General features: G+C 31.7%; 1 protein-coding gene across 3 annotated transcripts in view; it reads right to left on the bottom strand.

Annotated features, from left to right (window-relative positions):
• LOC129234155 (choline/ethanolamine kinase-like) overlaps nucleotides 1–16,400 on the bottom strand; it is a 110,228-nt gene that overhangs the window by 10,447 nt on the left and 83,381 nt on the right. Inside the window, exon 10 of one of the 3 annotated variants that reach the window (XM_054868058.1) lies at nucleotides 2,948–3,133. The exons of 1 other annotated variant lie outside the window; for it this stretch is intronic. In XM_054868058.1, coding sequence (XP_054724033.1) covers nucleotides 3,125–3,133 — 9 coding nt within the window. In that variant the 3' untranslated portion in view covers nucleotides 2,948–3,124. Of the gene's footprint in view, nucleotides 1–2,947; nucleotides 3,134–8,980; nucleotides 15,760–16,400 lie in introns of those variants that run through there. One more of the 3 variants, XM_054868056.1, reaches the window with a different exon arrangement.

Below are 16,400 nucleotides of genomic sequence, written 5' to 3'. Positions count from 1 at the left end.
AATGCAAATAAAAATTAATTTGCCAAAGCCAGTGAGGGGAGAAATTGACCCCACTAACCTTTCATAAATGACTTGCCTGAAACAAAAATGTATGTTGAATGCTAAACGTACACTACATAATACAAACCGTATAATTTACTTACTTCATTATTTATTTAGTTTAATTATTTTATTATAAATTTTATATCGCATATTTAAGAACAAATTTATTTTAGTTCTGCATTCAGTCTTTTTCCTTTTTCTTCAAATTCAAACATCTGCCCCTGTTTATGCAAGAATGCATGTCAGCTGCTGATTATTTTAACTAAAACTAATTTAATATTTGCTTTGCTTTTTGTATCATAGTCTATGACAACAGGAGCTGAAAGTGTTAGTATTTTCAAATGATAAATAGATGCTCTCGAAGGAATGCTTTTGTTTTTGACAAAAAAAAAATCTTTGACAAAAATGGTTTTATTGCACAAAAATATTTTTTTTTTTGCGATCACTGTATTGCATGTTATTCTTTCACACTTAAAAATTTTATTACTGTATTGTTGAACAGTGTTTCTTTGTTTGGATTTTATTTTCATATATATCTTTGTTTCCACCACTTTATTTTTTATACTGTAGATTGTCAGCTTGTTTCTTTCGTTTTGTTTTTGCGACTTGGCCTTTCATTAAATCCCTTTAATACTTCAAAAGTACTGTTAAGTTTATTTTTGGGACAGTTTTAAATCAAAAATACTGGTAGTTTTTACATTAGAAATAAAATTTACTCTAAATTTGTTTCCTCTTGATGTGTGTGTAGTCCTATTTTTTCCTACTTTTTTAAGTGATTTTTTTCCTACTTTTCTTATTTTTTCAATTTTTGATTCCTTATTTCCTACTTTTTCCCCTCAAAAAACCACTTCGGGGTCTGCAATTTAAAGTTTTAAAACATTTAATTTCTAACTTTTAATATTATTTGGTCTTTTGCGTCAGTAGCGGCTGTCCCTTCCTAATCAGGCTTATTTGTGCAAAGGCGTATGCTACTCGTGTAGGGTGTACTGCTTTGTTTCCGAACGAGATGTTTACTATCAGTTGGCGAAATGTTGGAGTTACTTATCCAAGTTCCCTCCAAATGATGGGTCTCAAACTCAAACATTAGTATTTCTCTCTCTGAGGTCAGAGTGGGGTCCCTCAAGTGTCTGTGATTTATTGGATTTTGTGAATGAAAATATAAACATGTGCTAGCAAGTGAAAAGGGAAACACTCATTCTGAAGCGGTTGTCTGTAGTTTTGATTACATTTTAAAATAGGATTTCAAGGGATATATTCTAGCAAGGGGTTTTAATTTTAGATTCATTTGTGTAGTCATGGTGAACACGTTATCTTTCCGAGGAGGTAAAATCTAAATTAAAGACTGATCCATCTATGGATCTTTTGGGATACAGTGAAACAACTATAAATTATTGGAGTTCTTCATACAGTAGTTACTTTCCATAATCATACGCTGCAAAAGAAGACAAGAACTTAGAGGGAGATGTGTAGTTTGCTCACAGCACAATAAAAGATGTAATACTACCTATGAGTGTAAAATGCACATTGCTCCGTGCTTTGAAATTTTACATCCGGCATTGAATTAATTGTTACAATATTTAAGTATTTCTTAATATTAATAATATATTCCTCTTTCCTATATTGCTTAATTTTGGTACTTTTAGTTACAGTAAAAAACACTATATTTTGTATTTTTATTATTAAATATCAATTATTTTCTTTTCTTTTTTTTTTGTTATGATTGAAATTATGATATATTTTATCATATATTTAAAAATGGTTTAATTTCTACGTTAAGTGTACATTTTATCCACAATTATGTAATGCATACTTTTCGAAATTTTGTATTAGACTTAGCGGGAGAAACTGCCCCGACCTGTATGCACAGTCCGCATGTAACAGCTGCCGTCCTGAGGGAGCGCTATCTTCTGCAGGCTGCCATCCCGAACAGGTTAATGGTGTATAGATATGGAAATCAAAGTTCTTTCTATACTTAGAATGTGACTTAGTTATATAAATGTTTAATTATTTCGCACAAAAATTGTTATTAGTATTGAGGATTTCAAATGATTATTAAAATTCTAACACAAACGGAAAAATAAAACCGGATAAACGGTTTTATTTTTCTTTTGATGATTCTTATACACAATATTAACCTCTCAATAAATCGTAAACTCAGGGTTCGTACAGGGCATGGAAATCCTGGAAAGTCATGGAAAACAAATAAGCAAATTTCAGACCTGGAAAAGTCATGGAAAATTGAAATTTTCATTGAAAGTCGTGGAAATTTATTTCAAGTTATGAAAGAATGTCCTGGGCAAAGAGATAGTGACAGTAACTAAAAGAGCATTTGAAATCTTGAGTGATTTAACAGTAAAGCACATAAAAGCTATTAAAAGTGAAAAATTGAAGGATTTAAAAATCAAAGCTGAATTTTGAAATCTGCTTGCAGCCACTTGCTTTTTTTTTTGCAATGTGGATTTACTGCTTGGACTCATTTTGAATTTACTATTATTTTCAACATTTCTTATGTTTTATATTCTGTAGTAGCAAACTTGCATGTTCTTTGTTTTGCCATGCCCATTCAAAAAACGCAATTCATCAATTGCATCTGAGTTCGTTTCCATCACTTGTAAGAAGTTTATTACGAAATTTATCAGAGTTAATTGTTGAAGGTTTTAGAAAATAAAAATTTGTAGTAAAGCGATAGAATACAGAAAAGGGGGAATTTCAATATCCTAAAACAGGAGTGCCCAACATCCAGCCCACAAAACTAATCCATGCGACTTACTGTACCACTGCTACGTTCAATGTCAGGAATCAAACACTATGTTCTGGAATTTCTGAACCTATTAATTAATGTGCATTTGAAAATGTATAAATAAGTAAACAAAAAATTTATTCACTACTGCTTGGGTTTTTTTTTATATAAATATCTGGTTTAGAAATACAAAGAACTAAACTATGGCTTTACTTTGAAGAACCTAAATACTGTCCAGTTATGTGGATGATTAAATGCACTGTTGGGACACTATAAGGCAACTTTTGAAGTGAATTTATTGAAACTTAGTGATGACTCATTCAACCTTTGTGCCATCCATTATCATTCTGCCTGTTTATTAAAAAAAAAAAAATAGACATTTAAGAATCACTATATTCCATTCAGTGCATTTTTACTTTGCTTAAATTTATATGATGAAGACAAATAAGAACAGTTCTGTTTTTAAGTGTACACTGATATTTTTCCATTACGATTAAGAGCTTTCTTTAATGAGGTAGTGGCATTCATGTAGAAGTTTTTCTGATGCTCATTTCCAAAAGTTGGCAAGTTTGATACTAAATAGTGCTATTCTCTTTGTATAACAAGGTCATGAAAATTTTTATTGAAGTCATGGAATTTTTTCAGCCAAATAGAGTATGAACCCTGTAAACTGCTTCCCAAAACCACTGTAGATGTGTTCTCAAATATTTTAAGGCTGGCAATCCTGCACTAGGCTTAAATTTTGCATTTTTGCTCTAAATATGCATTTACGATGTATTCCTATTTTTTAAATTTGCTTTTCATTTCAAATTTTTTATTTAATTGCCCATTTGTTATCGAGATCTCCAAAAACCTTGATAGTACATAAAATATAAAAATCTTACAATATACCAAAAACCTGAAAACACCCTAGTTGGAGAAAAATAGGGTGTTTAAATTTTGATTTACAGCTTAGAGTCGGAACTTGAGACTTGGAATTAATAAATTATGTAAAATTATAACTGCTCAATTCAATAACAAAGTTGCTACAAGTGCCAAAAACACTAGTAAACAAAATGTTCGGAAGGGAGGATATTAATCTTTCGTGAAACCCCATCCGGCCAAGATCACTTCCTCTTTTTATTAGTTGTTGCTCTCGGATATATCTCTCCGATTTAAACTATATTATCACAATTCATCCTCTTAAAACATGTGTTTGCCATTTCTGAGAATATGACTTTGTCGCTCCTTAAACAGTATTTCATTTTCATCTATGTCGATTGTTAAAAAATATCAAGTAATTTTATATTACACTTTTGAAAGATGTAATCATATTTAGAAAAAAAAACATTCTTTTAAATTTTTAATCTACTTCATAAATCCCAAAGCCACCCCAAGCTTTATACTATATTTATGTTTTGAAATTTAAAATGTATGTAGCAGATACTTTTCTTACTTATGTCTTATTGCCCAACCAGGCAAACATTGAAGACATTTCATAATGCATATTATTATTTCTCACATATATTACATTTACTTAAATTATTCCTGCTTTTATTATAACATATATGTTATTTAAGTATCAAAATATTTTATTACTTTCTTCAGCATGAGGAAGCACTAAATCAGGTTTGTGCCCAGTGTTTTCAAAAGTCATAATCCGGCCCTGACCCTTCTGCCTTAGCTGTTAAGGGGACATGAATATAGGTGGAGCAAAGAATGTCAATTGAAACACCTCTTCACAATGGTCATTATATCGATTGAATGCACTTTTTATGATATAATGAGGTTGTTAAAGGCTATGCTTTATTTTCCAAAAAATTCTTAGAGTCTGCAAAGACTGATACAATAAAGAATTGATACTTGGTCATTCAATTCTCCTTCGTTATTGACTGTTAAGAAATATAATATTTTCAGTAAGTTACCCAGGGCTAAGGCAGAAATACATGAAATACAACGCCAGCTCAGTCATTCAAGGACTGCATTGGAATGACTGAACTGGCAATGTATTTCATGTATTCTAGTATTTGTTTGCTTTCAAATGTTATTAGGTCGTAAGGAGTCATTTAAGCTATGTGAACCTCTCGAAGAATACCGCTTATTGTTCCTGCACGGAGGCCACAGAGCATTTCATACTGTAGATGGATCCCAAATTGTCCAAGGAGGAAGCGGTTGATTTTTTTAGTTTACCTCTGCTATGCATCTAATTTACACATGCTTGGGGGAGGGAGGGGGGCAACATAATTTTTATCTAATTCGACTAAAATATAGAGATTTATCCAAGAAGGACCTTGAACCTATTCTTTTATGTTGAAAGAGTCAGTCTAAAATTAGGATTTATAACTGTAATTTTGTAGTAATTCTGGGGCAATGTTTCAAAACCCCCTCTCCCTAACATGACCTTATAAGATTTCTGAATTGGCAACTTTTGATAGATGTTTAAATTGCCACTAATATCAAACTTTATTAAATTCCAAGTCATTTTCTGACCAATATTTAATGAAGACTAATATTTTGAATTTCTGAAACACAAAGGGCAACAAAAAAATTCCCCCAATTTTTCGTCATTTTCCTATTTTGTGTTTCCTAACATACTAGAGGACTCGACAGACGTTGTTCTGTTCAAACTTTGTCAATTGAAAAGTTGAAAAATTTCAATAAACTATCAAGTGTCCCAACCGTTTTGTTGAAAAAAATAAGTAAATAGACAATGTTTTAAGCTGCTTGGGTATATTTATTACAACTTGATTTATCTAGTGCCCACAGAGCAGTTTTTTTTCTCAACTATTTTTTCTGGCATACTTCAAAGATCTTCAGAGATTGTATGGTTTGTTCGTACACAATGGATAAAAAACATCCTCAGGTATTAAGTATAAAAAAATAACTTTCCCATCTGGTAAAAACGGGAAATCCCGCTGCAACGTCCCCCATATGAAAAAGAATAAAACAATCAAATGGATATCGTTTAAAAAATGTTAAATGTAAAAACTTCCCTGAATAAGCGAAAATCACTCCCTTCCCCCTTCCGATATAAAATAAACACTTTCTTCAATTAAATAGACTAAACACTCTTTAAAAAACAAAAACAATTCTTTGAAATTTAAAATATTTTACCAAATAAACAAAAGATACAATAAATTACATTAACAGTAGTAAACAAATAATCATGCAACTGTGTTGTTATGGTGAAGGTCGCCAAGCCACCAAGTTCCTGTAATCCAGCCGATCAATGAGCGAAACGAACTCCGACCGATTAGCGGTCCCATCTTTTGAACAAAAACTTCATATATTTGCCTAATTTGTTCTTTCCACCAAAGATAAAAAAAATCTTCCACTGCACTGATCTTTTGTGTACAAAAGTACCATGTTGTAATTTATCTGGACGAAAATAAAATTTATTTCGTCTTCAAATTCCACCATCTTTTCCTTTAGTAATGCACTGATTAGTTTGATAACCCTTAAAGTATTTTTGCCATTGGTGCCAAAACTCAGATGGATTTGAACCGAGAAACAAATGTTGCTATGTACGGTACTATCCGATCATTTGGTTAGGAAAACCTAAAGCACCAACCCGGTCACGTGATTTAACTACGACGAAAAATACGCGTTTTGCGTGAACCTAGTGAAAGAAATCCGATTTCTTCCAGTACTTTACTTTAAAATATATCACTGGACCTAAAATCGTTGCTTTCAAGAAATGAAGGCTTCACTCTCTTTCTCTATGTTTTATCCATTCTCAATTGACATGTCATAGTAGGAAATTTCATTACAAAAAGCAGAGCTGGCTTTCTTATTGTCCTTTGGCAACGGGTTAAATATTTATTTCAATTTTGGTTCAATGATAGGTTAAAATAAATATTAATCATTTGGGAGATATAACCATCCAATGTTTGAATTAATTAATTAATGAACAAAAACGTTTCCAATTCGATCCATCGCGCTTCGAAACCATGCTTGCCACAACTTAATTACACACAAAAAATTTGATCAAAATCGGTCCAGCCCTTTAAAAGCTTTATGGTGACAAACGTCCGCACAGAAGATTTTTATATATTAAGATGAGCTGTTTATTGCAAGTCCAGGCAAGTCAATTTTTTGTTACTGGGAGATATTTAAGGTAAGGCCTTTCGAAAGTCAATTTTATTAATGAACAGCTTAAACATTCATTGCCCTACTTATTAAAATTCTGATTTTTACTTTCTTCTATATCTAATATATAGAAGAAAGTATTGGATTCGTGCAAATTTTCGAATTTCGACGGATTCGAACGTTTTGAGGTGTGCCGAGTCCATTTAGACTATTTTTTGGAAAATGTCTGTCTGTCTGTGTGTGTGTATGTGTGTGTGGGTGTCACGTCTGTGTGTGACCAGTTTTTTGTGGCCTCTCTACAGCAAAAACTGCTGCATGAAATTGAACGAAATTTGGTACACATATGTGCCCCTATGTGAACTTGTGCCCATTGGTTTTTGGCGCGAATTCCTCCAAGGGGGGTGGAGCAATGGGACGTTTTTTGAGTTACGCGTGATTGCTATTCCTCAGGAAGTAACTGGCGGAATCGAACAAAATTTGGTCCATATGTTGCCAGTAACAGGAACAGGTGCTGATTCAATTTTGGTGTCAATAACTCAAACGGGGGTTGAGCTATAGAACGTTTTTTGTCGTCAATTGTGACTGCTGTATCTCAAGAAATAATGAACGGAATGAAGGAAAAATTTATCTGCAAGTAGCTCTTAGTGGGTATAAAAGCTGATTTTATTTTGGTGTCAACAGCTAAAAAGGGGGTAGCGCAATCGCCCGTTCTTTTTTTCCATTGTGAGTGCCCTATCTCAAGAAGTAATGCTACGTTCTGGTTGAAATTTGGAATATATGTGAATCCATATGTAAACAGGCTTTGGTTCAATTTTGACACCAATCGCTCCAAGGTTTTTTTTTTTTTTTTTTTTTTGCGAATAAAAATAGCTTTATTAATGCAACAATAAGAAAGATAAATCGTAATAGATTATCGTCTGCGTATTTCTCGTGATTTTAATTGTATGGAAATGATCGGAAATATTATCTGAATGATTTAAAATTTTTAACTGTTGCCATCTTATGTTTGTTAACAAATAAAATATTTGTAATTAATTCAAGCAAGGCTTTTAAAATAACTTTCAATTTTCGCTCTTTGCTTTGCTTTTGCAATAATTCAGACATTGAGATGTTCGTCAAGTTTTTGCATGTGTAATTTTGTTTTTGTTGGGAATATTGCTTCCTCGTCAAGCATGGGGAGGGATCAGAAAAAAAAAAAAGAAAAATATAGAAGAAAGTTTCGTGATGGCCACAACATACTAGTTTTTAATGGCTTTAAAGTGTGACAGATAAAAAAAGATCATGCTATGTTTATCTTTTTATCACCATTCACTTTTTTCGTCTTCTAAAAATGAACTTGCCCTACTTTCAAAATAAATGGCTCATATGGGAAACGAGAAGAGCTTAACAGTTTTAATAAGAAGCAGGGTTCTTTGATTTAAATCAGCTTGACTTAAATCGTAATTAAAATCATGATTTGGATCAAGTGATTTTTTTTATTAAAAATCATTGATTTAAATCAATTGATTTGAATTAAGTGATTTTTTTTACAAAATAATTGATTAAATTCAGTTGATTTTACTTTTATAAATTAATTTTGCATTTTTAGAATGTATTGCTCTAAATTTAACTGCACTGCATTATACTATCTTAACTTCAACAGGCAAAACTACATGGATCAATCTTTCTTTCACTCTATTGCTTTTACTCCAAAATTAGTTTAGAACAAAATAAAAATTTGGATTTTTTCTTATACACCATGACTAATATAGTTCAGAAAAGTAATTGTTCAACATATTTTACTCTAAAAACGTACATGATATTGGAAACCTTATCTTTAAGCAAAGCATAAAACAAAATCACATCTTATCTAAGCATTATAACGTATTTATAAATCTTAAAATATTATTGAATAGTTAGAGAACTTATCTTAATTTTAAAAGCAAGTTGAATGGATTCATCTATGTATGAAATATGTTCATAAATGTCAAGTATTATTAATATCTGCAAATTATTGAACATTTTTTTAAAAAAAACCTGATTTAAATCAAAAAAATCCGATTTTTTTTTAATTAAAAAAAATCACAAACCCTGATAAGAAGCAAAGATTCATGTTGAAAATGTAAAAAAACTTGTGAGGCATGATGAGATGATCATGAACATACATTTATTTTGTACAATGATGTAATGTACAGTATCCAGTTCATTTTATGTAGATAAAACAAACAAAGCAACCAAAACAGAATTTCAGTTACACAAAAAGAAGCTAATTATGAGGCGCACCTAGCAGTGCTTTTCAAGCCTATCAGTCTCCTTTCATTTCAGAAGTCTGGAAATAGGATTTCAATTATTTACTACCTTTAAATAGTATTCTCGTTTTCAATTTATAAGCTTTTCTTTTTGCAGATTTTGGTACAGCTTCCCATCAACGCTACAGCTTTGTTAAGTACTTCCTGTTATATATAAATAAAATCCTACCAAATTATCTTGCTCCAGCAAAAACTACATCTCATTTTGTAATTGCAAAAGAGCAGAAAATTATCTCTTTTATCAGTCAAAAGATAATTTTTGTAATTGCATCAAAATGTACTTTTATATATATTATTCGTTCATAATGAAATGGCACTTTTCGTCCCGCCTTCTCGAATGCAGAGTTCAGTTTAGCACCGGGGTGATGGGTGAATACATTCCCATGCTTGTAAATGAGACAACTTTAACTTTGGAGTTCATTTAAATGTGCAAGGAAGTCTTAAGGTCCTCTACATTACCCTGCTTCACTTGTCTGCTGTTATTTTCGTTATTCTTAAATTTTAAGAATTGTTACTTTTATAGAAAAATGCTATGATCATAAACCTTCTTCCAAAAACGAAATAGAATAGTCGGATACAACGTGACAAAGGTGGAGCTTCTTCTGCTAAACGAAAAATACATCAAGTACACTGACTTTGTCTTGAAAAGCACTACTTGACGAGACTAAACATCAAAAGTACTTATAAGGCACAGCAGATTACTATTAACTGAACATGGAATGCAAATATAATGGCACTTTTTCTTTCATTCATACCCTTCAATATGTTCTTACTGACATTGATGATACAAACATACACATATAAAACCCATCAGCACCATCCTCTTATTTCATTTTAGCTTCTTTTCGTATTAATTTCATATGTCACTGTAATTGTATGTCATTCTATATAGGAAATACCTGGATATATCAAATTTGTTGAGCACAAAACCAGAGAAAAGGACCGAAACCCTTAGCTTAGGTTTAAAAAATCATTAATTGTGCAACATAAATTCCAGGGAAATTATCAGGTCAATGGACCAAGAATTGATGGGGATCAAATTTTCAGCCCATCTTTCATATTTTTGTTGCAAATGAGCACTGAAGTGCTATAACGGACTAATTCATATTTTTTGAGTTTTGATCAAAAATGGCAATAATAATAATCATACACCATTAAAACCTAAACTACTTTGGCTGAATATTCACTTGATGGCAGACCCACAATGTGGAAGAGGGGTAATTTTAGAGGGTTTTATTTTTTAATGGGAATTCGCTGACATTTGAAGGCAGGGGTGGGCAATCTTGCAGAATGCCTTGAGATTTGGCAATATAACTCTTTGAATCCAAAAGTTATGGGACTGTAGAAACAAAACTTTCATTCCCAAATTGGATGAAGCCGCTTGAAGACCAAATGAATTAATTTAATATATATAGCATTTTAATTGAAAAAATTCATTCATTTCGGCAATTAAACATTTTTTCTGTAATTTCCTCATGTATTCAATTTTTTTTTTGCAAAGAAAATAAACTTACGATAAATTTTATTTAAAAACATATTACTAACGTATTAAGCTTTTATACATTCAATAGCCTGCAGTGTAAGAAACTGCATGAATTGTCAGGTTTAGTGACCATACTAATTAATTGTGACCCTGTAGTCATACTTTATTGGTCAGTTATTTGTACCATTTGATCACTGACTGCAAAAAGGTGTAGTTTCTATCCCTTGAAGGAATTACGACAGGGAATTAAACTTGACCCTGGCAAGTACAACAAAAAGCATCTCTACAAAATGCACATTCAGACATGTCCAGCAGTTTTATTTATTTAATTTAAGAGAAAATACAAAAAATGTCTCATTTCTCTCTAATTTATTATTGCACTCGAAAATCATCAGCAGTTCTGAACCTTAATGCCATATTGAAAAATAAAAGACTTGGTTCAATCCAGGGCTGTCCAACTGCAAAGAGCCCACGGGCCAGAATTCCTGTCACTGATCACCTGGCGGGCCGCAGTTTCAAAAAGTTGAACAATAACCTCTTACACAATAACAATTAATAGTTGAATTATTAATTATAAAACAATGAAACAGAAGGATTATAAAACAATTTGGTTAAAATTTGATGGGAAAACTGAGGCCGATCTGCCTTTTATACAAGGGCAGGAGTGTCAACATGATGTTTGTCTTTGCCAGCAGAAGGTGGTCTATCAATGAACTGTCGAAGAGAGAGCTCCTATGACGAGTTCATCACCAAAAAAGCACTTTTGCATAAATATATGCTCCCAAACGAGGTGGAAGTGACGAGAGTAAATTCTCACTTTCTTTTTCAAAATGAACAAACGGTGTTGAGTCTGAGGGGGGTCTTTATTTTTAAGCAATTGCAGGTAGGTTTTGCTTATCTGAAATGTTTCTCCCCCCCCCCCCCCCCCCCCCCCCCCCCGTCTTTCCCCGCCAACACAAAGCAATACGATTTCTATGAATTTGTTTGAACACCAGCGTGCAGGGTAGAACTGCTTGACCTGTAGATGTCCTGTACCTTTTGCTCCCAATACAATGAAAAAAGTAAAAGAGCGATCAAGAGGAAATTTTGGAGACCCCAGCTTGACCAAGAATCAGTCTTGGATGCTTTTTGATACCATAAAATGTTGAAAAAAGAAATGTGCTGAATAAGAAGTTGGCGGGCCGCCAGTTGGACAGCCCTGGTTTAATCCATGGCCTTCAACAATGCTATTATTACCTGTGGCTGAAGCTATCAATTAAAATGAGTTTCTGAAACAGTTCAAAAAGATTATGCTAAATGGATATTGTATCAACTATGATAAAACAATATAGCAAGATTGTCTTGAACCCTGTTTTTCTTGAACTTGAGTATCTTAGATTTGAAATCTCTGTCATCATTCATCTTGGCTTAACCTAAAATTAACTGGATTGTTTTCACTCAAAATGCTTTTAAAAATAGTCATTTGCAAATGTTGGTTTTTGTGTTAATCATGTACTAGTGAAAATTTTATTTGACTAAGATTTGTGCATTGACTTAAATTGAATAGCATTGCCAAGTACAAATTGGTTGGAACAATATTTTTTAAAAGAGGCAGAACTTAAAAAAGTTTCTGAAAACTCTTTTTTCTCTAAATAAACCATTTGGCTTAAACCCCAGGGTTGACAAATACCTAATGCCATGTACCCCGCCACATATTTTCTCACCTAAAAATTTGAGAGTAAAATGTTTTCCAATCCTAGACATTTCACTTTGAGGATCGTCATGTGACGTCTTTCATGGAATAACCATAATCTTTTTTGAGGCAGACAATTGCTGATGATTGTTTGTAGCTATAGATATAACTTTAACATACACATGAATAAGTTTTTCACATACCTGTGATTCTCAGTATTAGTTACAAATGGAATAATGTGATTTTTAACTGCATCATCTTTTTCCACAATTGTATTATTTATGAAGTGTGCTATAATTTAATTATTTCAAGAACAAATTGCTTCAATTTCTTTGTTCTAAATCCTCAATTTTTAAATTAATAATAATATTTTTTAAAATGATGCATCAACTAGAAATTAAAAGTGTAATGTTGAAGTTATGCAAAAAAAGAGACTCTTAACTTTTTTTGGCAAACTCTAGATTATTAGAGAACTTGTCAAGCCATGGTATAAACTAGAACAGTTTTTTATAAAGTGTTTTTTATTCCTAAGAATAACTCTTTTATTATAGAAACATAAAGAAGTTGAATCGAATGGTAGATTTACCAACAAAATTACACTTCAGCACACTAGTAATATTGACATTACTTATTGTCTTTTTCCAGTTAAAATAAAACATAATTTATGTCTGAAACCAATCAGCAAGAGAAAATGCTTTCTCCTCCACTCCAGAATATTATGAAATCTATACGTGTAGCACTCTCACTGTAACTGATAACTCAGTTGTATGCCTTCAATCTGCAATAAGCTAAGCATTTTTTCTTTAGGATTCAAGATGGAAAAATATATCTTGAAAAATATGATGTTGATCAAACAACAAAACATTTTATGGTAACTTGATTTTTTCTTTTTTTTTTGTTTTTTTTTCCATAAAAAAATTATACGAATTATGATTAAATTTAGTTAAAACATTGTGATAATATCATTTAACTAGCAAAAAAAAAATTAAAAAAACATCAACACTTCAAAAATTGCTGTTAACACATTGACTGCCAACTACAAAATAACTCTTAGATTGCGTTCTTTTCGAGGACCCAACTACAAGTTATCTTATACTTGTTTACTTGCCATTTTTCTGCAGCTACGATTAAACTCGGAATATATCAGTGCTAATATAAATAGATAGATAGCTTCTGGGAAAAGAACAAATAATCAATGCTGGCTTGCACAAAAAGGAAAATTATTAAAAAATGAACAAAAAATATAATTATAAAAATTCCAATTCAAGAAATAAAATAATATGTTATTGTTTGTGGAACTTCTTAAAACAATCTTCCACATGCTGGAAAGAAATAACGTGTTTTCCGGCATTTTTTTGCTTGGGTACATATACAACAATGTTTTGTTGGACACTTTTTATTTTCAGTAGGTGGTTTCATTTTCTATGCTTTTTGATGTACTAGAATTATAGTTTTTAATAATATTATGTGATTAAATCAAATTGACATTTTAGGCCAGATTTCTGAAAATTGCCATGGCAATCAATGTGTTAATGTGTGTCCATGCGTAATTGAAGTCACGATAAACTGACAAAGAAACCAACAGTTGCACTAGTTCCGTGCTAAAAAAGCTCGAAGTTAAACACAGTTGAGCTAAGAAACCAAAAGAATTCTTACAGCCTCAAGATTATTTTTAGCATTCAAATAACAAAAATATCACAAAATAAATTGGTCACAGCATGAAATTTAATATTTACAATGCTTTAAACCTTGAATACTATACATAACCTGTGGCACATAACTTAGGACAAAATATCACAAATTGCAGGACTACAAATTAACAAAAAATAGGGAGAAGCCTTATAAAATATATAAGTATTCCGCATTCATGTTTTTTGAGTAATACAACCATTGTTTAAGCTCACATTTAATTGAATGACCAGAGAGTTTGCAGGTAGTAGCATTTCTATTCTCATATTCAAGAAAGAAAATACTCTTTGCAAGTGCTAACAATATTATCAATGTAAATTGTTTTCTTCATGCACTTTAGACAAATAGTAAAAATAAAACAACAGAATGATCTCTCCCTACCAAAATCAAATACAAGAAATAATGGTTATAGTAGTCCCAAATATAATATAAGTATGCAAAGTAAGTACTTTTTCCAAAGTTTAACAACACCACCACCCACCATTTATGTAAAAACATGAAAAAGTGGGAATAAAAACACTAAAACTACTCAACAGGCAAAAGAATATGCGTGTGTTTTACTTATGAGACATTTCATCACTTGGCATTGCCCATCAAGTGACAATTGCAGATGTCCTCGAATAGTCAGGTGGCCTTTTTGTATCTTAGTTTGAAAAGGAAATTGCAGAAGTATATTCTAAAATGAGTGGTATTAATTATAGATATGAACAATTTTAAATGAGTTTTCAAGTCATGCATTTGCCTTTTCTCTAAACAGAATTCAGAGAGTTCACAGCTTCCAAAAGCATCACATTTATTTTTAAAGAAAATTTTATCCCTATTATTTCTAAAAATATTTCAGAATTAATTATTACAATCTTGCAGTTTATAGCAAAGCCAAAGGGACCAAATAAAACTGACATTATAACCATGATTTTGTTGTAAAAAGTTAAATAAATATGCATCAAAATATGTAAGAGAATTTAAACTATTACTAGGCCCATCAGCTGAATGATTAGGAGGGGTAAATTGACCCCCTGGATTTCAGGAACATCATTTACTTATGCTTCTTTATACCTATTTTTTTGTTTTTTGACAATAAAATGTATTGAATAAAAACCCTTTGTCCCCTCCCCTGGAAATGTTTGAAATGAAGGGTCTGGCTATTATCTCATAGCCATCAATTTGTTATATATATAGCTTTGCTATAAACAGGCACGACTGTATTAATAACAAATAAGTAATTGTTGAAACATCAGTTTTTCCCCTTATAAAACTCTCCCAAAGAGGATACATTATGAATGAATTCATGAATCCTGAGCTAGAAATATTTTCTTTCTTATTACCATTTTCCTTTTCAAAATAAAAACATGAAATGCTTGCCTGTTTGAATCAGAAAACCGCCTTATTAGGCATCCCTGAAATATTTGTTCCCCATTTCTGTGTGATTAAAACCACACGCCTTTTGCACTTTGTAACATTTCAAATCTTCTCTCATTTGTTGATGGCATTCGATTATTTGATGAAGATGTACAAAAATTTCGCCAAAATCATCAAAGAGTTTTTGGAAAAAAGCAAGAGTATTTTTAAGTACAAAACTCATTCTCTGTATATAAAACTCTGGAATATAGGATTTGTTTCTATGTACACAAAGGTGCAAAAATATGTCTTCCCTCTCTATCATGTGGGGGAGATATGCTCAGGCGTCTATGCTGCCCAGTAACCTGATAAGCCCGTCTTCTTTCAAGAGTTCGGTTTTGTGCTTCATGTACTCATCCCATCTTGCCTTGCCATATTCCTGAAAGGTTAAGAATAAGACATTGAAATCCTCTGCAAATGCCACATCCTGGTGGATAATTATAGGGATTATAACTATACCAGGAAAGAAAATGCAAATGCACTATTAGCAGCAGTGCCCCAGGCCCCAATGACCTCCAAAAAATTTCCTTATTTGGCAATTTATGTCTGACAATGTGGCAAAATTAACATTGTTTGGTAAAATTTGGATTTCCTATGGCTAATTGAGAATTTACACCCTCTCAAAAAAAAAAAAAAAAAAGTTTAGGGCTCCCCTGACTACTTAAGAGTCAATCAAAAATATTCTTTAAGTCTTTCATGATATAGAGTCTCAAAAAGTCTCTTGTAAAATTAAATAGGTGCTTGTACCTCTTAAGAGGAACAACATTTTCATAGAATAAAGGTGCCTCAAAAAGTTGTAATAAAGTTGTAGACGACTATGATCAAGCAAAGTACTGATTTACAACTTAGTTTACTTAAAATAATCTATAATACAGGATTGTTAGAAATTTGGCATTTTTTGGAATTTTTTTCTTTTTCCAAATTAAAGCCTAAAACTTATCAAATATATATTTAAGAAATTTCAAAACAGATTAGAAGTTTCAGAAAAAATAAAAAACAAGCCTGTGCAGAAAGCATTTA

This window comes from Uloborus diversus, chromosome 1 (assembly GCF_026930045.1).
Source record: "Uloborus diversus isolate 005 chromosome 1, Udiv.v.3.1, whole genome shotgun sequence".
In the NCBI taxonomy this organism is placed as follows: domain Eukaryota; kingdom Metazoa; phylum Arthropoda; class Arachnida; order Araneae; family Uloboridae; genus Uloborus; species Uloborus diversus.
This window is presented reverse-complemented; position numbering and strand designations above follow the sequence as displayed.